The sequence below is a fragment of the Protomyctophum bolini genome (assembly GCF_963924005.1).
Source record: "Protomyctophum bolini genome assembly, chromosome: 11".
NCBI lineage: Eukaryota > Metazoa > Chordata > Actinopteri > Myctophiformes > Myctophidae > Protomyctophum > Protomyctophum bolini.
In genome coordinates this window covers 10,282,522-10,306,825 of record NC_137872.1, presented here as the reverse complement: position 1 = coordinate 10,306,825, position 24,304 = coordinate 10,282,522, and the positions used below count along the sequence as shown (strand labels likewise).

Below are 24,304 nucleotides of genomic sequence, written 5' to 3'. Positions count from 1 at the left end.
ACTGCTGATTTTGGCTAATGTGAGTATTGATCAATTATTGTTCAATATTGTGATTGTACACATGCTACAACATTATTATATATATATTATATTATATTATATATTATATTGTATTATATTATATATATACATGAAAACTGAAACTGAAATGAAAAGTAGGGAGAGTCTTCTGTTCCATATGTATTTCCTGCCCTTCTACAGATCCACCTTGCAATCCAAGCAACTGCCATTTCTCATGTTTTTGAGAAATATTAAAATGGAATCAAATGAATGTTCATGATAGTAACTACTTCTGTAGTCTCAATCTAATTTCAAACTCTGTTTGTCATGGACTCATTCCCTGTAAATAGTAAATACAGCCAGTGGATGATCAGCGTTGAGGGGCACGTGATCTGTGAGGGCATTCGGGTCAGGAGTTGCTGCACTGTTTGCGGTGTTCTACATTTTCAACCTCAAGTACCAAGACGAGGCCTCCAGAACCCTGGAATTCATTCAAAGGTATCTATTGCTGGTGTAAACATCATAGGTAATCCAAGCTCAGATATATTGTATATATCTCTGCTGCCGGGAGGAAACCTCATAATAAAATGTTCATTTTTCAGGAAATGGAAATTAAGAAAACCTTATATTTTTTAAACTAAGCAATACAGCCTCATCAAAGTTGGTGTTGTAACTGTATGTCAATTACTTCCATGAGAGGGGGAGAGGTGGTGGAGTTAGTTGCTTTAGCAGACATTTTGAGGGTCCAAAGAAGTTGTCCAAAGCACTTTTTACTACTAAACCTCAAAAATGGAGTTATGAGGTTTCCTCCCAACAGCAGTGGTAATGGTAAAGATTAGGGCTCTTCAATGATTTTCAGGCTAACAAAGGACCCGTAGCTGAGAGAGATGCAGGTACCCACGCACACTACATAAACTTCATTGAATAATATTGTGTTTCAGATTAAACCTTTATAGGTAGATTCATAGACTTGTTTCACAGCAGTATCATCAGTGTTGTGTAAAATGTTGTTTGTTTGTCTTTTTTTTATACCAAACCTCTAATGCATATATCCAATCTACACACTGACAGTACAAAACGCCACAGTGTGATGCATTGTAAGCTTGTAGATCTGCTATTTTCTGTAGTACACCTATAGTATTTTGGACAAATCATTTTCCTTATTCCTTTCCCATAGATGGTTCATCCGTATTCACCCTGAAAGAGGTACCAAGGCCACCACTGGAACGGTTGTCTCCAAGAAGATGGTAGCCACACTGCTGAAAAAACTGGTTGATTTTGAGTTGGAATTCATTGGTAGGTCACAGCTACTACTGTAGCAGCACTGTAGCACATTACCAGTCTACTGATGTATGTTAATGTTAATGTAAATGTACCATTTTCAAAGCATACTTATTTACACGCACATCGATGGTGGGTGCTGGGCCAATAGTCTAGTCTAGTAGAGCTTTCACACAGGTTTCAGGCAAAGGATTTACCTTATTATTGCAACAACATTTCAATCTCCCAGGATCTTCATCAGGTCATTCATTCTAAAATATGCACACCTGTTCCATTATTTTTAACCCTTGTCCCCCAAATGTTTTATGTTTTTGAGAAATATTTTGTTCATCTATTAAAATGGAGTCAAATGTATGTGTATGATAGTAAATACTTCTGTAGTCTCAATCTAATTTCAAACTTTGTATTTACTATTTAACAGGGAATGAGTCCATGACAAACAGCCAGTGGATGATCAGTGTTGAGGGACACGTGATCTATGAGGGCATTCGGGTCAGGAGTTGCTGTTTTTGGTGTTTTCAACTTCAAGTACCAAGACGAGGCCTTCAGAACCCTGGAATTCATTCAAAGGTATGTATTGCTGGTGTAAACATCATAGGTAATCCAAGCTCAGATATATTATATATATATCTGCTGCCGGGAGGAAACCACATAACTTCTAAATGAAAAATATCCATTTTATAAATATTTAAAATATTATTTATCAATATACACCCAAATTGTGTACCTCCCCTACTGTGTACCACCCACACAAACAGCAGGTGAGTCTCATCACTCTTGAGGAGCTGGGAATTTGACATTCTAGAATATACAAGTATACCAGAATACACAATAGCCTTTTTAAAACCAGATGAATGGCCCTTTTAGATCTATAGGTTGGCACTTGTTACCTGACTGCAACATTGTCTGTAACTCTACACTACTGGTGTGCAACCTCTATTATATACCTCCTTTCAAAGTTTTTCATTTTGAACCTTTTTAAATGTATTTAGCAGCTACATTGTTTTGCTCAATATTTTTTGATTTTATTTTACAGGCACTCCTGATTGAGCCACGCGATGCAAACCAAGCCAAGGCCTCTTCCTTTCTCCATCGCTTCCCAATGTCTCCCTTTCATGTTAAGTATTTGCACTTCAACTGTGATGCACTGCTGTTAAAATGATTGTATTGATGCTGCATATTAATATTGCGTATGACGCAGATGATGCTGTTACCTCTCATGTTAAGTATTTTGCATGTTGGCTAGACTGATACAATGCTGTTAAAAGATTGTTCTTGATGCTGCTGTATTAATATTGCATTATAATGCAGATGCCGTTTTTGCCATGTCCTGTCATTCAGGATTTTAAATGACAGTTTGTTAATTTAAACTGTTTATCTTTTATTTATTGTTTTTTTGGGGGGTTAATTGAGACTGTTTGCTCATTGTCTACCCATGCATGAGTCTGTCAGTCAGTCTGTCATTTATTATTGATTGCATTTAAAATAATAGAAAAAAGTTTTAATGGAGACTATTGTTGAATAGCAGCTTTAATAATAAACCAACTGTGTTGAATATCTATACCTGTGTGTTTTGTATTAGTTGTATATCAATAATTTAATTTTTATTACATTTTATTGAAAACATGCATACTGGAACATACTGTAAAATTACAGTAAAACCCATAGTTATACTGTATTTTTACTGCATTTCAAAATACTGTATGCTGTTAAATTACCATGAACCCACATTTAATTTAAAGTTATATACTGTAATTGAACAGATGATATGCTGTTAAATTACCATGAACAGACATTTAATTTACAGTTATATACTGTAATTGAAAAAAAAGTATGCTGTTTAATTACCATGAACCCACATTTAATTTACAGTTATGTACTGTAATTGAAAAACGGTATGCTGTTAAATTACCATAGGCCCACATTTAATTTACAGTTATATACTGTAATGGAAAAAAAAGTATGCTGTTTAATTACCATGAACCCACATTTAATTTACAGTTATGTACTGTAATTGAAAAACGGTATGCTGTTAAATTACCATAGGCCCACATTTAATTTACAGTTATATACTGTAATTGAAAAAACTGTATATCTACTGTAAAATGAATTACAGTAGATGTACTGTAAAATAACAGTAAATTGCGGGCGTCAGTGCTGCCAGTAATTTACTGTAATAGTACAGTGAAATCTCTTACAGTGTATATATATGTGATATGTGCCTGGACCGCTAGGCCAGCGGGTGCCCCGCAACATACATCCTCTAATCATCACTCAATTTTTGTCTCTGTCCTTTTAACACGAATCTTCCAAGTAAACGTACAATCCTTCCATGCCTCTCCAACACCATATTACAGTATACAGTAACTAACCTCTCTCCCTATTTATCCCATTGTTCATTGTCATAAACTTCAACCTCTCCGTCCGTCCGTCCGTCCGTCCGTCCGTCCGTCCCTTCCTTCCATCCTTCCTTCCTTCCCCCCATTTCTTTTCGTCTCCCACCCCTATATCACATGGTTAGAATGAACTATAATAGCAAACGGCTCATTCATCTAATGCTTGTGTGTACACTGGCCTGTCTCACAGAGAGGAACCAGGTCATTCACAGTACACACATGCACACACACACGAACACGAGCACGCACGCACGCACGCACGCACACACACACACGCACGCACGCACGCACGCACGCACGCACGCACGCACGCACGCACGCACGCACACATACACACACACACACACACACACACACACACACACACACACACACACACACACACACACACAGCATAGCACATGCAGTGACCCATCATGTATACAAACATAAACATACAGACACCTCGACCTCCTTCTCCCTCCCTTTCTCAGCCCTGGCCTCATGACATAATTGCCCCTTTCCCTTTAATCTGTCCTTTGAATCTTTTGTCCATTTCACCTCATCTTATTCATAAATTCTTCCCACCATCCCTGGGCAAGTTGTTGCAAGAGAAAATCTTACACAATTTGTTCACACAGAGCCGGGAGCCAATCCCAGGAACTGGAGGAATAAAGAGGTTGATTCTTTTAGAGCCTTGCTCAAGGGCAGCTCACCATTCTCCCCCAGCTGCAACAACTTTCCCAATTGGAATTTAAACTGGTGAACATCCTAGCACAAACATATGCCCCTTCCTGTCCCCCCATCAGGCAGTTAGCATGATTGAAGCCCCCTCTCCCATGCACTATGCGGTTAGCATGAAGCCCCCTCTCCCATGCACTATGCGGTTAGCATGAAGCCCCCTCTCCCATGCATGTATTATATGTGGTTAGCATGAAGCCTGCCTCTCCCATGCCCTATGCGGTTAGCATGAAGCCCCCCCTGTGTTGCTGTGCAGCAATGGTTCATTACTCTAATAGCTACACTGGGTTGTCTCCACTGAGAAATCATGTTATATACACACAGCTGCTGGGAACCAGTTACGAAAATAATCTCTTGCTTTTATTTATTTAGGTATTTATTTATTTAAGTTTAGAACGAGAGGGAAAGGAATCGATTGGGAACCTCCAGAGATGGGTTTTTGGAAGTCTGTGCACCAAGAAATAAACCATGATGACACAAACCTACTCATAACAGGTGGTGAAAATGATATCTACTCCACAGTAAGTTTCTTGTCCGAATGCTGTGTTCTTTTGGGATACCACGGGACAGACATAGACACTTATGGCAAGAGAAGAGCAGAAAACTAAAACAGAAAACAAAATAATATAATAAAATGTGGCTTATATTTGAAACACTAATGACCACCATGCAGTCATAACTGGGGGGTTGTACAGAAGGACAAATACAAGTACAACAGCACTCTCTAGCAGATTTCAGCGAGTACTACTGTGCTACAAAGCAAGAGAACAGTATAGCTAACAAACGTGTGTGTGCGTGCGTGCGTGCGTGCGTGTGTGCGTCTGGAGGGAGGGAGGGAGCTAGGGAACCAACCCTGAGTATGATGTCTCAGGCTGACATGAATAATGTAAACTGGCAAGGTTCACGTACAAACCCTTGTTTTCTCTTCCAAGGTGAGGCCTTCAGCCCAGTGACTTATGAGAAACAGGAGTTCAAAAAATGTGTGATTGTCAAGGCAAGGAAAGTATAATGCATTTCAACAACAAGTCAAATCAAAGTGCTTTGCATTAACGATAAGGCAACCATAAGACATTAAAAAGGACATTTGAATAAATTAAAAAAATAGTGAAAATAGAACAGAAAAACAAGAGAAATTAATCATGAATCATTCACATAATTATTTGATTTCACTACTCTGCTAGTGTCCAAAGGCACAGTGGCATGAACAGAGGGTGATATGTGAGAAGGCTATTTTCACTGTTTTCATATGAAATGCTATTGTGTCTTCTTCAGTCATCATGATAATGATAAAACTCATCATCTTTTCTTGCCATTATCTTATGGTACGTGAACTAAGTACTAACTTTGCACTGCAGAGGAGGACCTGGACTGTGTCACCAAAGCCGTGCTTCCCAGCACCAGTGTGTACAGGCAGAGCATTGGAGACCTGCTGCTACTACTAGCTGCTGTCAAACACCCACGAGGACCCACCCAGCAGCTCCATACATAGACCTGGATGTTTCTGTGTACAGTGCTACTGTCTCTGTTTAAACTAAGAGACGTTTTACTGTCAAAACACTAGACAACCGAGTGGGGAACAATGGAGATTGTCAGGGTAAATTCTAACGGTTAAATTCAGACTGAGGAATTCACCGTGTGACAAACGTAAATGTTTACCGTACATATACCTACAAGTCAACAATCAATTAATGTTCAATATTGATATCCATATGTCATATGGAGAGGAACAGGAAGTACATGGAGAGGAACTACACACACGAAACGTACGTTCCTCTTGGAGGCATGACCAGCAGATAGTTACACTCAAACACTATCACAGCAGTGACTCTCAACCTATCAAAGGACACACAGTAATACTGTGTGCATTATAGGCTATATGGACCCCATTTGATATTGTTTTATTTATTTATGGCATATCTCTAAAATCCTCTGTGATATTTGTACTCTGAGAATGTACAAATGGAACATTTGGTGGCATTAGTAGGCTATACACTCTTTGAGTTATACAGACCTGTCGGGTGTTGGGTCAAAGAGTCATTTTAAAAACGTTGCACATTAGTTTCATCCACTGTCTGCCTGCATGTTATCAATGTGATATCAGTCCAACGTCATGCAGAATATATTATGTTGTAACTTTAAAAGGATCCCTGGCTAATAAGACAAATATGCCTTAAAACATTATACTTGCCCTCTATAACTAAAAATAAAAACTAAAAACACCTTAAATATTATATTATCAGCTTCACGAGAGAGCAAGCCTGTCCTGGGCTAGGTGAGTGGACAGGGTCCCCTGCTAGGTCCAAAACTCATGGTGGCATATATAATATAATACTATTATTAAATTGTTGGGATAGATATAAGGCCTGGGTACTATATATATTGTATATAATCCTCCACAAACACCTCACTTGATTACTTTGACACCTCTGTGTGGTCATTGTACACTTGATATGCACTGCCCTCTTAATTGGAACAGACCTGAGTGTTGATAGTAGATGTAGATGGTCTCGTTTTAAGATGTTATGGAATTTGCTATTGAGTTTCCAGTAAGTGTCATATTGGACCTGACTCAATTAACCACTTAAACTATATATACTTTGTTTATGAGTCTCCCAGGGTTCTATCCACACTTTTCCTGGGCTGTGTGTGCTCCAGTTCCTGTCGATTTGATCCAATGAAAGCCAATGAAACTGGTCAGATGACCAATGATATTCAATGAAATCAACAGGAACTGGAGCACACACAGCCCAGGAAAAGTGTGGATACAAGGCCTGCTCTTTTTGTTTCCACTACAATAAATATTTTGGAGACAATATAGCCGATCGACAAGTGTGAACATGTAGGTTTAGTTTAGTTTATTTGCACAATAAAACAGTACAAAGAAGAAGAAAAAATGGTAACATCAATAAAAGAGAAGTGTGTGCAGGTGAGAAAATAAACTCAGGGAGGGCTATGTGGTTCTCACCAAAGATAATATACAAATAGTAAGGAGACAAAGTAATCAAACATAGGTATGGAAAATAACAAAAACAAAAACAACAAATACATTATTTACACTTGTGTGTGTGGTGTGTGTGAGAGAGAGAGAGTGCGCGAGTGCACGCGTGCATGCATGCCCGCACGCACACACGCGCAAGCCTGAGTGTGCCTAGCCTAGTGTACATGCATGTCTGTCTGTGTCTGAGTATGCACAATAAAGCTTATTACGTTAGAATCAAGTGGAGAGGGTTGCTCTCCTCAAACTATGTTTAAAGTGTAGTGTATGTAGATCAGCTCTCTTGGCCCAAGATTCACCCAGAATAGGGTTGCTATGGTTCATGTTTGCAAAGCAATTGTTATGGAAGGTTCCCAGATAACTCCAGTGACATTTTGTCATTTATCCTCCTAAGTTTATATATCCGTATTTGGCAACACAGCAGTGCCAGGAAACAGTATGATACTGATACTGACAGGGTCAAGAGAAAAAACAAACATGATCTTACCTCAAAGCTGTCAGTCCATATTCTGATTTAGTTAAGTATTAACGTACAATTCCGACTTTTATTTCTAAGATTCTTTGACTTTTTACTTGGACAAACATCAAATGCTTACACCGTTGTTTTAGATCACCACAATTGAGATCGAGCCCTAAACCTCAAATATTGGCTAATGCAGATCTCAAATGATGAAAGAACGTTTTTGCAACTCACCAAAACAAAGTCGGTTGTGTCATTAGAAAGCCTACTTTCCTTAGTGGACGCACTCTGAGCCCCCCACCACACTTTTTGGCCAGAAAGGGATTTATTTTCACCAGAGGAAAAATATTCTCTATGAGGCAATTCTCTGGGAAATATCGGTAGAGGGCGCAGCGGAGTAACTAAAAGTTATTTTTTCCCGGTGGAAAAAAGTACCGTTTATACGTGTGGTGGGGGGCTCAGAGTGCGTCCACTAAGGAAAGTAGGCTTTCTATTGACACAACCCGTCTTTTTATTGATGAGTAGGTCAAACGTTTGTGAGATTTCCACTAAAGAGGAGAGGCTGGTCTGATTTCGATTTGAGATTTTGTCACGCCCCACTCCTCTGCCTTTGTATTTGAGCCGTGACTATGGCTCCAGACCCTGAACTCTTATTATGGCATTTATGACATGAGCATTTTGTGTTTAGTTCATGTTCTGTAAGGCCTTGAATGTATTGCCTTGAATGTTAAAGAAAGCGCTTGTCATGTGTGTTGCCTTTGAACACTTATGACAGTCCTAAATCCTAATTAGGTTTTGGACTTATTCTGTATGTTCTGTATTTTGTTTGGTTTACTGTTACTCTGTTGTTGTTTTGGTTGTGTCTGGTTTTGTAGTATTGTTCTGTGCTTTCCTGCCTCCTCTTGTTGGTGTTTCCTGTTCTGTCTTACCTACCTGATGATTATTGTATCCTAGTCACCTGTGTTCTGTTTGCCTGTTAGCCTATCCTGTGTTTGATTGTATTTTGAGTTCACCTGTGTCCTGTGTCCTGTTACCCCTGTCTATTTAAGCCCTTTGTTTGCAGTGTGTCCTTGTTGGTCCGTAGACCTTTGTCGAGTGAGTTTTGTGTCTGATGTTGCCTATGTTTTGCTTTTGGAATACCCCTGATTTATAGTCAAATAAACACCTTGAAGATAATCTACTCTGCATCTGGTTGCCTGCTTTTGGGTCCTACTCTGTAACTCATTCCTGACAGATTTAAAACCGAAAGTCCCATAGCCTTATACTGCAGGGCAGAATCGTAGAAGCAGTAGAAGATAGACCAGAGCTACCGTTATACTGGTAGAACTCAAAACTGGTAGAATTGAAAACTAAACTATATTGACAGTTACTGGTCTGAGGGGTACATTGTTTGCACAAAACAAAGATCAGCTTCCTTGTAATCTTATCTCCTTTCTCTCTGTGCAACACAAAGAAGAAAAACTAATTTATTTCCTCACGTCCTTGTGATTAGAGATACTTTCCTGTAACAGGGATGTCACCGGTTTGGCCTGCACAAAAGTGTGTTTCGCACACACACACACACACACACACACACACACACACACACACACACACACACACACACACACACACACACACACACACACACACACACACACACACACACACACACACACACACACACACACACACACACACACACACACACACACACACACACACACACACACACACACACACACACACACACACACACACAACCCTCTCCTTGAAATTAAAAATGTTGAGAATCCCTGGAGAAGTCAGGTCCTCAGGACAAGAGTTGAGGACCCTCCCAGCTAATCCATTAGAACTGTTCAACAGCGCTGTAATAGCCCCCCCAGGTCAGCCATAGCGTGTGACTCCTAGTTTAAATTGGTAGTCAGCCAGAGCCCGGGATAAGGATAGAGGCCTCTATAACCACTTAAACCCTCCAGTCTTAGTAAAACGGACATCAACTACAAAATGTACTGTACTTTCAAAAACAGCTGATCTACAAGCTCACAACACGCTGCAACGCGAGGCGCTGTGAGATATGTATGCTGGAGTTCACGTGGTTAAAGTAGACAGATAATCTAAAGCAGGAATAGTGAATGAGAGGAAATGAGATACAGGTCTTGAGAATAATTTAAAAAACATGTGATTAATTGAATTAATAAAGTTCTGATAGGCCTATCTGTTTCTGATTTCCTGTGAAACCGCACTTGTGGAATAAATATAAACTAATAAGAGTTATAATAGCTTTAACCCTTTGTGATCTGTGTACGGTTCTTTGTTGTGTACTGTTTATTACTTGCTTGTTTTGATTTTCCATTTGAAAGCTTTTCTAAGGTATAAAGTATACAAATAAAGTTATTTGCTAGATTTGACATTACATGATTCTATCAATAAAGAGGATTCTATTTGCTCTCTTTGTTTGACTACATTTGTGAATTCATTGAGACTATTAAGGTATAGGATTCATACATTTGTTTAAATTATTAAAATAACAAAACAACACTTGTTTTTCTAATATTAATTTCCAAAACCAACATGATAGAAGTAAAGAACATAACGAGACTTATTTTCCAATTTCCTACTTTGTGCTCTGAATTAAAAAAGAATATCTCCCATTGCCTGTACATAGCCACATGTATTGTATATGTTCTAGCATGTACAACTTGTGGTAGTAGGCCCACAGGATGTGATGTAATGATGATCCATCTGGGTGGTCCAGTCAGGAGACTGTTACATAAGAATAAAGGTCAGGGGTCATCGCCATGCTGGCTTGTGGTCAAAATTATTACTTTTTGCCACGAACATACCAAATGAGTGGACAACACTATTACCAGAAACATAATATAAAGAATGACCTGAATGACCATAACATGCAGGTCTGTAACTCTGAGAGGGTTCAATGGAACCAAATGCACCCTGGTTCCAATTGTACACTCTCAGAGCTATGGTGGTGGTCCTTGCAAATATAACATTTGAGAACCACTAGTACAGTAATGGACTCCTTGTGCCTAGTGTTGTACTAAATCACATTCTGAAGAAAAACTGGAGACGTAGACATTCAGTAATTGGTTGATCAAAATAAGAACATTATACTACACTAGTGTGTAAAAAAGAAAATCAAACATTTGCCACAAACATGACAAGTCTTTGCCACGGACACATTTGTCCGTGTATGGAGTTGGACATATTGATGAGGGAGTCATCAATGTGTCTAGAAAACATTATGATTGGAATATGCTTACTAAAAAAATGCCTCTCAAATGCCACTAAAACTAAGCTTCAGACCTCCCATGACCCACCTAATTCCAACACACTTTGCTAGTCTGGGATGGCTCAGGGTAGAATGCAGGATTATAAGCAATTTTAAATAGGATTGATATTGAAAGGGGCAGTTCCCTCAATACCCTCATAGATGGCTAACTACCCAAATATAGAACAACATGGGAAAATACTCATTCTACTACTCTGAGGTCACATTCTCACCTAATACTTCGGTAGACTCAATGCGTATGGGCGGAGAATTTGGGATTCTTGCATATTTAATTTGCTGAGGTTTGCCTTCACACTAGCGAAAACAATTCTTGTACAACAATGTAGTACAACAACACAGCAGCAATATTTGTGAGCTGCTGTGATAGGAGAAGGATACCAAATAGAACGCAACCACCTTAAAGACATAGAAATGGATTTCTTGGATTTCATCAGTCTATACTTTAGAGTCTAAAGTATAGACTGATGCTTTAGACTGATGATAGGTTATTGGTTTACCTGTGATCCTAGATTTCTATACATTGGATGTATTACCTTGTGTTTTCCTTGCTTACTGTAAGCAAGGAAAACACAAGGTGGATTAAGAGCGTCTGCTAAATGCCTAAATTGCAAATTGTAACACTGTACATGAAAACAGTCTATGAGCAGCTGGTCATGCGGCTGACACTGCAGTCATCCCAGAACCTCTGGAATGTATGAGAGGTCAATGTAAACAGTCATTTATAAAGCTTATAGTGAGCCCAGACATGGTCTGTGTGTGCGTGCGTGCTTCAGTGCATGCGTGTTTGTGAAGAACTTCCTGTAAACACAATGTGCAGGTCCTCGTTGCTGTGTACGCATGTGGTGTGTATATTGGACACAAAAATACTGGAGAGTTAACAGCCCTCTTCTACCTCTCAACTCACTTTCAAATATTTACAACAGACAACCAGGTCGGTCATTATCAGGTCACCTTACATCACCCAAGCAATAGGAGAGACATTGTCAATTCCAAGAAAAAAGATAATCTGCTATTTCCCCCTCAGATATGCCTTTTGCTCCAACAGGAAGGCACCTCCCCATGCAAGACAGAAACAAATGCTTAATATAACAAACAATTGCCCGGTAACCAACCCTACAATGTTAACAACATGTGTGCACTTAATATAAACAATGCAAGTTTCAAAGCAAATGTTCCAAATCAAGCAGTGTGATGTTAATTGTTTAGGTGTGGTTGACAGCAAATTAAATGAACCTGTAGAGGTCACAAGCTAACTTTCATCCAGATGTTATTGTGGGCCTTTTATAGGTTATTCGTAAACTGCATTGATTGATTGATTGATTGAAATATTTATTAACAGTTTGCAGAATTACAGTACATTTCAAGCACAACTCAATACAAAGAGTGTTAACTGTGAGTGGATGTGTGAGATGAACACCTGATTAAGTGTTTTGTTCCCTACTAAGTCTGGCAAAAACTCCCATGGCTACTCACTTACATCAAAACCTCACAGAGAGAATGCTGGCCCTACGCCTGAACTGGGGAAAGGAAAAAAGATACTCCCAGCTGTGAACAATTAAAGGACACAGTGGGCGACAGCATCCCAATCAAGATAACTATTGTTTTCCCTGCAACCTCACAGAACAGTAGCCTACCCTAGAGAACATCAACAACAACATCCATCAGACTTCAGTTGATTCAGAACGCTGCTGAGCTTACATCTTTACACGGCTTCCTGTGTGTCAAAGAATTGATTTCAAAATACTATACTGTTTGTTTATAAAGCATTAAATTGTTTACTGTGACACTGTCGGTTTATAAAGCATTGAATGGTTTGGTGATCTTGTGCTACAGTTACATCATGAACTGTATCCAGACCTTTCAGGTGAAAGAAATGTGTACATCAAAAACAATTACATCCATGAGCCAGTGAATATTGAAGAGACATGGATTTTCAGAGAAAGGCAAGGAATGCATGTCATGGATGCTTTCAGGTAACACCACCACTTTGCTTTAAACAGCAGACATAAGCAGAAGTACAGTATAATACCATTATTGGTTTACGAAAACAAAATGTTCGTGGTAGAGAGATAATTTTCCATTTAGGCACAAAGGCCTTTTTTCTGCAATTTTGCAGTGATAGACCACAGGAGGAAGATGAAGCTTATACATGGAGACTGGAGTTTACTCACTGCTAGGCCCCCAGTGCTGCTCGTAGCTATATTGTAGCCTTCTGTAACTTTGAAATTGTAAATATAGGCCAGTGTCACAGGGCAACCCGTGCCCTATATATATATATATATATATATATATATATATATATATACACACACACACACAAAACGGCTTTCTATAACATGCAAGGACTAATATTAAACTGGTGTATTGAAAACTGATTCTTTGCTTTGTCTCTCCTGCACTGCTGGTGGCATTTCCCTTGATTTAGGAAGGGGCCAAGTGCTATGCAGGAGAGGGGTGTTTCTTATGCTGTCTTATTATTGTCTGAGTTTACATGCTGATTTATACTTGTTTAATTGTAACACATTATTGAGAATGTTTAGGTTACTTGTATTCAAGGTGTTATTTATGGAAGTATTTATATTGAAAGTATTTATTGAGAAGAAATGGTGCTAATTGATTCTGCGTCCTGTGGTAGGATCCACTCTTATGTAAGAGATAGGCTGCAGGGACAGACTACTGTAGTCAGTTGGATGTGGGCTTCGACACAAATCCCTGAGGGAGAGCTACAGGGCCTTGTGTGATCAAGGTACAGCCTGAAGAGAGCTCTCATCCTGGTTGGGTTTTGTTAAGGAGTGTTGCCCAAGTATTTCTTTATCTTTTGGTAATTTCTTTATTTTGTTGCCGGTATTCTAGTTTGTTATTGAGGATTATTGCACTGAACAAGTGTCTGGATTTTGGGGAAAAATAAAGACCCTTAAACTGCATTACTGACTGTTCTTGGAGCCTTGGCCGTTCGGGCAACTTTACAGCCGGCATAAGTAATTTCTTACACTTACACATTGGCTGTGTATAACCTAGGCAGCCTACACTTTTGTTTGTTAAGATTTCTAACAAAACAGTGACTCATATCACTCTGCATATGGCAGAAATGGATTCAGCACATAAAAGTCATGTAGAAAAAACACATTAAGCACAATTATTTATAAGAATTATAGCCAATGTCCAGTTTTTAGTGATGCATTATGCTAACAAAACATTGACTCATGGCATATGGCAGAAGTGGATTCAGCACATAAAAATCATAGAAACAACACAAGTAGCCTACTTTTCTGCAATAATGCCTACAGGCTTCATGCAGGCTTTTGGCATCTGGGGACTAGTCTATCATGATTTTTTTGTTGCTCAGTTGGTTTCAAATAGGCCTACTGGGAAAATGTATTTTTGGGAGGCGTTGAGAGGTTTAGTATTAACAGATGTGGAGACTTTGGGGTGGGTCCCTTGCTCTCTTCCCAAATCATTTTGACCACTGGCGTGTGGCTTGGGCGCATCTCTCTCACCCTCTCCTCTGTGTTCAGTGTGGAATGGTAGCACAGGGCCAGGGGATGAATTCTTCTCTGAAATGGGCGCTCATTCTGATCGTCCTCTGCTCTGTAATACTCAATATAGTCCTGATCTGCATGAGCTCAAGCAAGGTTCCCAAATGCTTTGGCCAGTCGCATCCCCCGTCGGGGAAACATGACGAGCGTAGCCGGGTCTTCGCTGACCTCACCCGGGAGGAGTACTTGCAAGTCCGCGACTACATGCTCAGTCAGAGAGACCTGGATATAACCAGCAATCCGCTCGCAAAACCCTCGGATAACTTTTTGTTCCTGATCGACCTCTCTCTGCCAAAGAAGGCCGAGGCTCTGCGCTACCTGGACGTTAAAAACAGCCCCAAGCCGAAGAGAGAGGCGACCGCGGTGGTCTTCTACGGCTCCAAGGGTCGCATTAAGGAGTATGTGGTGGGACCTCTTCCCAACCCGTCCTACTACAGAGATGTCACCCAGGAGAGGTACGGCATTATTGATCTGCCCATCTCCGCGCGCACGGTCACAATCGGGGAATACGCGCAGATGTTCGTCTTTCTGGAAATCGAGGTGTTTTCGAATCTCGGCAAACTATTAAAGGAAAGTTTCGACGTGGACGAGAACAAGAAGCTGGCTCCATTTGAGCAGATGCCCCGCGGCGTGAAATCGGGAGACAGGACGACGTGGGTCTCTTTCTTCAGAGATATGAGCGGGATGTACATTCACCCGGTTGGATTGGAAGTGCTGGTTAACCACCAAAGCCCCAATACGTCCCACTGGAGCGTGGAGAGGGTGATGTATAATGGCATATACTTCGATTCGATAGAGGACCTAAGGCGACAGTATGACAACGGCACGGTGGAGAAAATCACTTACGTGGAAACGCACAATTACGCATCGCTGAAACCGCGCCGCAAACCACTGCAGCTGGGTCCCCAGCAGCATTATGTGGAGGGGAAACGATTCAGCGTCAAGAACAACCAGGTGCTCTACCTCGACTGGAGCTTCGCCTTCGGCCTGAGCTCTCTCACCGGCATGAGGGTGTTCGACGTGCGCTTCAGGGACGAGAGGATCGCGTACGAGCTGAGCGTGCAGGAGGCCATGTCGGTGTACGGCTCGGCGACGCCCGGCATGATGATGACCAAGTTCTTGGACACGAGCATCGGCGTTGGCCGCTTTGCGCACGAACTTGTCCGCGGGGTGGACTGCCCCTACGCGGCGACCTACGTCGACACGTACCGCTACATCGACATCCACGAGCCCGTCAGGTTCAAGAACTCCATCTGCATCTTCGAGCACAACATTGGCCAGCCTCTCCGCAGGCACTACGCCGACTTTTTCCACAACAGCTACGGAGGCATGGTGAACAGCGCCCTGGTGTTCAGGACCATCACTGCCATCGGGAACTATGACTAGTTAGTTAGTTACTTTATTGACACAAATGTATAAAACATTGGGTCCAAACAATAATCAAAAACCCATGAATCAAAAACTTAAAGGTACAATACATTAAAATATACAATACACAATACAGAATCCCTTTACAACAGGAGCTTTCTATTGCTCCACAAGTGACAGGCAGTGAGGCAGGCATGTAGCATTATGCAAAGTCTCTCTGTTAGTGCCCACAAAGAGTGAGCTCAAATCAATACCCTCATGTCCATATTTCACTCTGATATCTTGTGTGAGGGGACAAAGCAGTAGGCTATATGTGCTGTTCGTTTTGTATACCAGTCTCACATTGGCAAAACCACTGTTCAGGTGGTATCTTTCCACACGCAGTCTATGAGCGGACAACCGAAACCGTGTAAAGGTTATCCTCAAATAGTCCTCAATGTAAGGTGTACTGCTGGTGCTGGTATAGAGTGGGTGAACAGATACTAGATCTGGGTTGATGGCTTGGTATGTCTTATATCTTGTTCCCTCTTTGGATTGTAATTTATGAATCATGTCCCTTCGGTCACCCTCAATATGATCTTGTTTTTCCATTATTTCAGATAAATGAGAATACATGACTTGGTTCTCCTTTTTCAGCATGTGGGATTTCATCTTCTATCAGAGCGGCTCTGTGGAGGCCAAGGTGCACGCCACCGGCTACATCTCTTCCTCCTACCTGGTGGCCGGCAGCTATAAGTATGGACACCAGGTGGCGAAGAATGTCCTGGGGAATATCCATACCCACTTCATTAACTTCAAAGTGGATCTGGACGTGTTGGGTGAGTAGCTTATAAAGACAAACGTGAAATTCATATGGGTTGAATGAATAGTGTTTTACACACACACGCACGCACGCACGCACGCACGCACACACACACACACACACACACACACACGCGCACACACACACACACACACACACACACACACACACACACACACACACACACACACACACACACACACACACCTCTGTAACTGTGTCCTGGATGGAAGGAACTCAACTTTTTCAGCCACAACCATCTTGGTTAAAATTATGCACCACAGCTAACCTTTAATGTAGGCCTACACATAAATGACAGCGGCATTTTTGTATTTGGTGTCCTCTAGGAGTGAAGAATGTGTTCCAGACCAAAGACATGCAGTATGTCAACACGTCTCTGCCCTACATGCCTGGACGCTATGCCATGGTGCCCCAGCTGGTAGAGAACCAGATCAACACAGAACAGGTCAGCTGCCACTGTTAACTCAAACAGCACATAATGCTGCTTTTTCACAGCACATAATGCTCATGCCTTCATTAGATTGTGTGGCATTGAATGGGAAATACAGGAGATGTAGGTTTCAATGACTGTGCTGGTTCTTGTTGTTGAAAATTCTAACATGTATAATATTCCATAATGATTATTCATCTTCATTGACAAGTAAATGACACAGCTCAAACATTTACAGTAGAAAGGTCTTGCATACATACCTGTCACTGTTGAGTTAATTGCATTTGCATGGTCTGGGCACTATAGTATACACGTGTCAACTTACTAATTATACTAGATTATGTGTGGGTATATACATTGTGGAACATTTAATGCAATGCACTCAAGTCTATATGTGTTAGTGGTGGCCAGGCATTTGTGGCACTTACACAATATCACACTGTCAAATACCCAAATTATCACAATATTGGGTTAGTGGCCACTTTTCAATGGGAATGGCACGGCTTGTTGCCATTTGCAAATTTCTGCAAAGGAAACCTCAGTTCCCATTGAAAAGCATCCGCACTCCACATCAGCTTCCTCCACATCCCACGTTCTGAGGACATCCCCAACACGGTAACCGTGGGCAGAATTAAAGTTTGGTGACCACACCCACAACGGATGCCGGCAGCATTTTTCAAAATATAAGCGATTGAGTGCCCGCAGATATGGCAGATTTTACTCTGAAAGGTCCCCCCCTTCCGTTCCCCACCAAAACCATGAGGCATAATGTGCCCTTCTTTCCTCGCACTGGTCACAGTAAAGGCTCTCTAGAAGCGTTCATTTTCCAAACGAGAGGCATTTTGAAGTCAGGAATGAAGACAGAACATTGCCCATCTGGTCAAAGCCTTTCTTTTTGAGCCACAAAAGGAAGTGAACGGCAGTGCGCATGCGCAAATCAACAAGGAGTACATTGCACAACCAAAAGCAAAATACAGACCTATAAAAAAGACCTAAAGACGCCTATACACATCCAAGGCACCCCATGGTTTTGATATAAAAACTTGTGTTAAAAGCGATTTAACCCCATTCCTGACCTTGACTCATTTCACAGGAAGCAGCCCTGCGTTACGGCACCAAGACCCCTCGCTACCTCCACATAGCCAGCGACCAGACCAACCGCTGGGGACACAAGCGCTCCTATCGGCTCCAAGTGATAAGCTTCACCGGAGACCACCTGCCAGAGAGTGAGCCTGAGGAGAGGTCTATGTCCTGGGCTAGGTGAGCTGACATGGTCCCGTGTTAGGTCCAAAACTCATAGTGGAAATGTAAATCTCTCTCAAATTGACACTGTGTAAATAGTGTACTACAGTATTGTACTTTCTTTTTCCTTTATTGGAGCTGAAAATGAACATAACCAGTCTCTATCTCTCTTCAGGTATAAGGTAGCCATCACTAAACATAAGGACTGGGAGCAGACCAGCAGCAGTCTTTACAATCAAAACAACATGTGGACACCTGCTGTGGACTTCAGCAAGTACATTGAAGACAATGAAAGCATTAACAATGAGGTCAGTTTGTGTGTGTGTGTGTGTGTGTGTGTGTGTGTGTGTGTGTGTGTGTGTGTGTGTGTGTGCGTGCGTGCGTGCGTGCGTGCGTGCGTGCGTGCGTGCGTGCGTGCGTGCGTGAGTGAGAAAGTCCCAATTGAGTCATGGTCCTCACTATTACACTTTTTTTTTGTGGCTTTCGCCTTTATTTAATATTTCTTATGGAGGGACAGACAGTAGACTGACAGGAAATGGGGAGAGAGATGGGGGGATGACATGCAGCAAGGGCCCACGGCACACTGCCAGGCTGGGTTACCAGCCAAGGTGCCTGGACCACTGAGGCACGGCCCAGGCCAAAACTCCCAAACAATTTTGAGTTTTCTTGACTTTCAATCAGCAGCACCATGGACAGCAGTGTGTGAGTGCTGCTCAGCTCATGATGTAAAAATCGAATCATGCAGATCTCGGTGGAATGGCATGGCTCCAATCACATTCATATGATGATGATGACTCCAAATTTGGGCAATTTCCCAATCAGAGCCTTCCTTTATAAAAATCAAAGTTGCATATTTAAAAGAATATATATATAAAACATACAGAATATAGAAAGTATAATATAATAATAAACAAAAAAGGTGCAATTCTGGGAGAATTGCAAGTGTGGTTGCGGATGTATAATGATGAAGTATTGACCTACTGTACATGATCACAAAAAGTTCATACGGAATGTTTATCTCTAATGAATTTGGGCAATAACTGTAGTCTGGTTGCCTCAGGCAACCACACTCAAAAACATTTATGGCATGGCTCTACATATCTAGTCTACATATTTTATATAGTTTTATACTTTTACACTACTAAAAATGTAACTTAAATGTTATAATGGAAGTCTTTGATTTGATTTATGGCCTACTGGCAGCATACACAACACATTTGGCTCTGATCGGGACAGTGGTTTGCGACAGACACACAAACAGGGCGAAAACATAACCCCGGAAATCATTCAACACGATCTTGGTATTTATGCTGCATGTTCCTTTCTCAGGACCTGGTTGCCTGGATAACCACTGGCTTCCTCCACATCCCACATGCGGAGGACATCCCCAACACGGTAACCGTGGGCAACGGGGGCGGGGTCATCCTGCGCCCACACAACTACTTTGACGAGGACCCGTCCATCCATTCTCCTGATTCGGTGTACATCGGCCCCGGGACCGAGCAGAGCTGTGACAATAACAGGATGGCATGCCTTGCTAAAGAGACCTGTGGCCCCGTGCTCGAACCCTTCACCTATGATGGCTTTGCGGGAGCCATGAAGTTTGAGGAGTGATTATTCTCCTTTGTTTTGTCAAATAGACTACTAGTATATCCCAACTTCCCAAGCACTGGTTCGGGACCTATTGTTGGGTCGCGGACTCGCGGACCACTGTTCATGGGTCCTGGGTATACTGTTTTGCCTTTCTTGCCATTCATTTTCATTATTATTTCAAAAGGTTTTCAGAAAACAATATATTAAATCAGAATTTGCAAAAAAAAAAAGAAGAAAGGCAATTAATTTCTAAAGAATGTCATAATTCCTTACAGTATTTTCACTGTTGCAACAAAGAGGAAATTCCTAACTAAACTTCCAGACAGCAGTAGAACAGCTATATTATTTATCTCGATATTCAGCTAAGATACATGTTCAAAAGTGTTTAAAATGGGTTGCTGTTAAGGCAACCAGCCATTGAATATTGACTAAGACTTCATAGAAAACGTTTCTATCACCATGGTTGGTATATCCTCTTAAATATCAAGCACTGATGAACATTAGGACAGTGGTTCCCGACATTATCTGGATCAGGGCTCACTTGTAAATCTTGAAAGAGTTCATGGCCCACCCATCTGGCCAGTGACCACTCATTTTTATTTTAATGATCAATCAATCAATTGTATTCCAGCTTTCAATTAAACTAACGTCACAATGGAAAATATATTTTCAAAGATTTAAAGAAAAAATACCACTATTTTTAGATTAACTTTTTTATATAATGTGTATGTAAAGATAATAACGTGAATAATATGAAATTATCAATACAATCTTTAATTATTTATATTGGATATTCCACACGGCACACAGGAATCGTTGAGCTATAGGACTTTAATGCCATGCTTTCAAATCCATTCTCAAACATAATGCATCATGAAATGTTGAGATTCTGATTATTGTGACATCTGACCCATCTAAAAAAATTAAACATGGGTCTACCTAATAAACAAGTCACATAAATTCCATACATTTTAATATTACGAATAAGGTTTGTAAGGAGTCAGCAATGTCACATAAATCAAATGTCCATGTAATAATAGTGTGTTAATGTATTTAGCTTTGGCTAATGTTAATACCGGTAAGTAAAGACGGTGGACATCTTTCCATCTTCTTGTTCTTCACAAGGAAAGAAGCACTGAGAAGAGTTATTATTTGCTTGTTTTGGTCCAATATGTCCCATGAGAACGCCTCCCCCATGAATTTCTCATAACTCATGTATTGTCAAGAATAAGGTTTTTGGCAATGCTCATGCAGCCAAAAACAAAATGTCCTGTCACTTATATTTCAGCTGGACATTGCAGAAGTACATCCAAATATTCAGACTATATGTTTGTCAACAACCCAACATTGTTTGAGTGTACAGTTAAGCCCGATTTGCCTCACAGTAGACATATAGGCTATTTATGATGCACAACACCATCATACTGTATGACTTAGCATGAATTAGGCATTAGCCTCCTTCACACTGCTGCACTGATAAGTTGGACCATTGCTCTACCCCTTTCTGATGCGGGATGATGACAGCAATCTCATTCTGGGATGAACATTTCGAGAAAATAGCAGATCTACAAGCTCACAACACCTCGCAGACAAACAAATACAAAGTATAGGATTTTAATGGTTAACTATGGGTAAATGAGCACTGAGTATTTCACTGTGTTGAATGTCTGGGTATTGTTTTTTTATATATTTTTTTTTTGGGGGGGGGCCTTTATTTCCTTTATTGGGATAGTACAGTGAGGAGTGACAGGAAACAGGGAGAGAGAGACAGAGTGATACGCAGCAAAGTAGGTTGTCATGCTCTGGAATCTAACTTAACCACTCAGCCCCCAATTGTTTCTCATTACTTGTATATTTTTCTACAAAATACTTGTATGTGTTCTCTTTAAATAAAAGAAGAAACCGTTTGCTGCAGAAAGATGTGTTGGTCATGTGTGTATACTACACAGAAACACACAAATGCTTGATGATTAAGGCATGTACAATTTATGCATTTATTTAGGAACATTGGGATGGATTGCTAAGGCACTGTTTCCACAGAAACACATACACACACAAAACACTTGTAAAAGTCCTACATGTATGCATTCCCGCGAACAAGAAGGCACTGGAGCAGCTCAGACGATTTAGGCCCTTAGTTTATTATAACAGGGTGCAGGTAAATAGTGATAACGTTTCGATGTGTAATTACATCTTCGTCAGGTCATGTAATAATAAACTAAGGGCCTAAATCGTCTGAGCTGCTCGAGTGCCTTTTTGTTCGCATGTTATCTGTCCTGTTATCTGTTCGCATGTTATCTGTCCTGCTCCTGAGTGGCCTGCTATAGAGGCGCGGCTGGAAGTCCCTTCTACATGTGGGAAGACATTTGTGTGTCCAGGAAGTACGAAATTGAAACCACATCAGAGGGAGCCAAGCACACTCGTACGCACCCGCCCGCACACGCGCGCACACACACACACACACACACACACACACACACACACACACACACACACACACACACACACACACACACACACTCCTCTCTGTATGCTTCATGGGAACGGAACAAGAAGAAGTGGTCCCGCTGCTTTTTAAAGATCAGCAATTGTGTGCTCATATGCACATTTCCATGTACTGTAAGCTTGTATATTTACATGTGTGTGTTTGTAGATGTCTCCCCTGACATTATAAAAAATAAATAAAGGTATTTACATTGTGCAACTTTTACAAACATACAGGTTTCACAAAAACTCAAGTACGCACGCTCTCTCACTCGCACGAATGCACACACGTAGGTTACACTGCACAACATGCTTGATGATGATTAAGGCTTCATGTATGCATTTATATCTAGGAATGGAAGGCACTGTTTCCACACATACATAGTGTATTGCACAAACACAAAGCATACCTGTGTCAATAGAAAAAAGCGGAGATCCGGGCACACTTAATAGTTAAAAAGGAGGAAAACTTTATTCAACCGACATGTTTCGACCTATAGGCCTACGGTCTTCATCAGGGCTGAAATATATACCTGTGTGAAATAGTGAAATTGTTGGTTTTAACTTTCCTGGAATTCTTGCTTGTAAAGTTGTAACATATCCGTATTGTCTGGCATTAAACCATTGAGACCTGGAACGCATCTGTGTCACCTTTATAGCTCTTAACCACTTTAACCAATTATTTTAACTTTATTTAAACTTTAACTTTAGCTATTTTTGAAAAAAATCCGTGAATATAATGTGCCGCAAATCTTTGAATTTTATATTCTTTCACAGCGAACGTTTTTAACTCAAATCTTTGCTTCTGGGGTGAAGAGGGTCCCTGCAGGTCAGGAACAACATATTTTGAGATGGGGGTCGGCGGATAATTTTTACATATAATTTTTTGGGGGTCCTTGACATGAACTATATAGTTTGAGCACCAGTGTCAGGATTTAGAAGACATCTTGTAGAATCGGCAGCCTCAGTCCTAAATGTCTTAACCCATTTAGACGTGAGAACGATTCTACAAAATGTCTTCTAAATCATGACAGTTTTCTGAAAAACCCTATGTTTCTATGTCAGTGGTTCTCAAAAACGCGCGGGCTCTTTAAAGGGCTTTGGTTATTCCCCCCCCCCCCCCCCCCCCCCCCCCCCACACACACACACCTGAAACTGACGAGTGTTTCTTTGACTCAAACTCCTTCGTGTTTGTTATTGTTAGTAAAACAGGGAAATAAACAAGTTTAAACGTACCAACTTCCACCTCATGGAAGATGAGGAGACTTGTCAGTGTTGTCAGGGACTGGGAGTGGAAACTGCCCAGAGACATGACGGTGACAGCAGGAGGAGAAGTTTAATTATCGTCCTTGGAAAAAAAGGGAGTCCATTCCCCAAGCAGGTGCGTTAGCTTACCTAGCTACTACAGTTAATTAGCTGCTTTAGCATTCATGGTTAATAGAGGTGAATTGTTTGTTTGTGTGTAATGTCATGTCACTAATTATATTTACAAAAAGTAAAATGTAAGAACTAGTCAGGATATAAAGCATTGTTTGTGTGCTGTGCCTGTGAAGTGAATAATATTGTGTTTGTTTGCTGTTAAGCAGAAATATCATATCCCTAATTTAGGCCTGAAATTTAAAAAATATTTTTTTTTCTGAAAAACCTCATGTTTCCAGTGGTTCTCAATATTTCATGTCAAGGACCC

The 24,304-nt window shown here is 40.8% G+C and overlaps 1 protein-coding gene and 1 long non-coding RNA gene across 2 annotated transcripts; both read left to right on the top strand.

Annotated features, from left to right (window-relative positions):
• Positions 1-365: 365 nt before the first annotated feature.
• On the top strand, positions 366-1,787 carry LOC308323985. The gene is made up of 3 exons (XR_013964860.1): positions 366-498; positions 1,178-1,296; positions 1,703-1,787. It is a non-coding gene; the product is annotated as an uncharacterized lncRNA (long non-coding RNA).
• Positions 1,788-14,644: 12,857 nt separating this feature from the next.
• Positions 14,645-22,033, top strand: aoc2 (amine oxidase copper containing 2). Its single transcript, XM_080774973.1, has 6 exons — positions 14,645-16,062; positions 16,682-16,863; positions 17,195-17,313; positions 18,392-18,558; positions 18,716-18,848; positions 19,870-22,033. The coding sequence occupies exons 1-6, from the start codon at positions 14,663-14,665 to the stop codon at positions 20,152-20,154; spliced, it is 2,286 nt and encodes a 761-aa protein (XP_080631099.1). The 5' UTR covers positions 14,645-14,662; the 3' UTR covers positions 20,155-22,033.
• Positions 22,034-24,304: the final 2,271 nt, after the last annotated feature.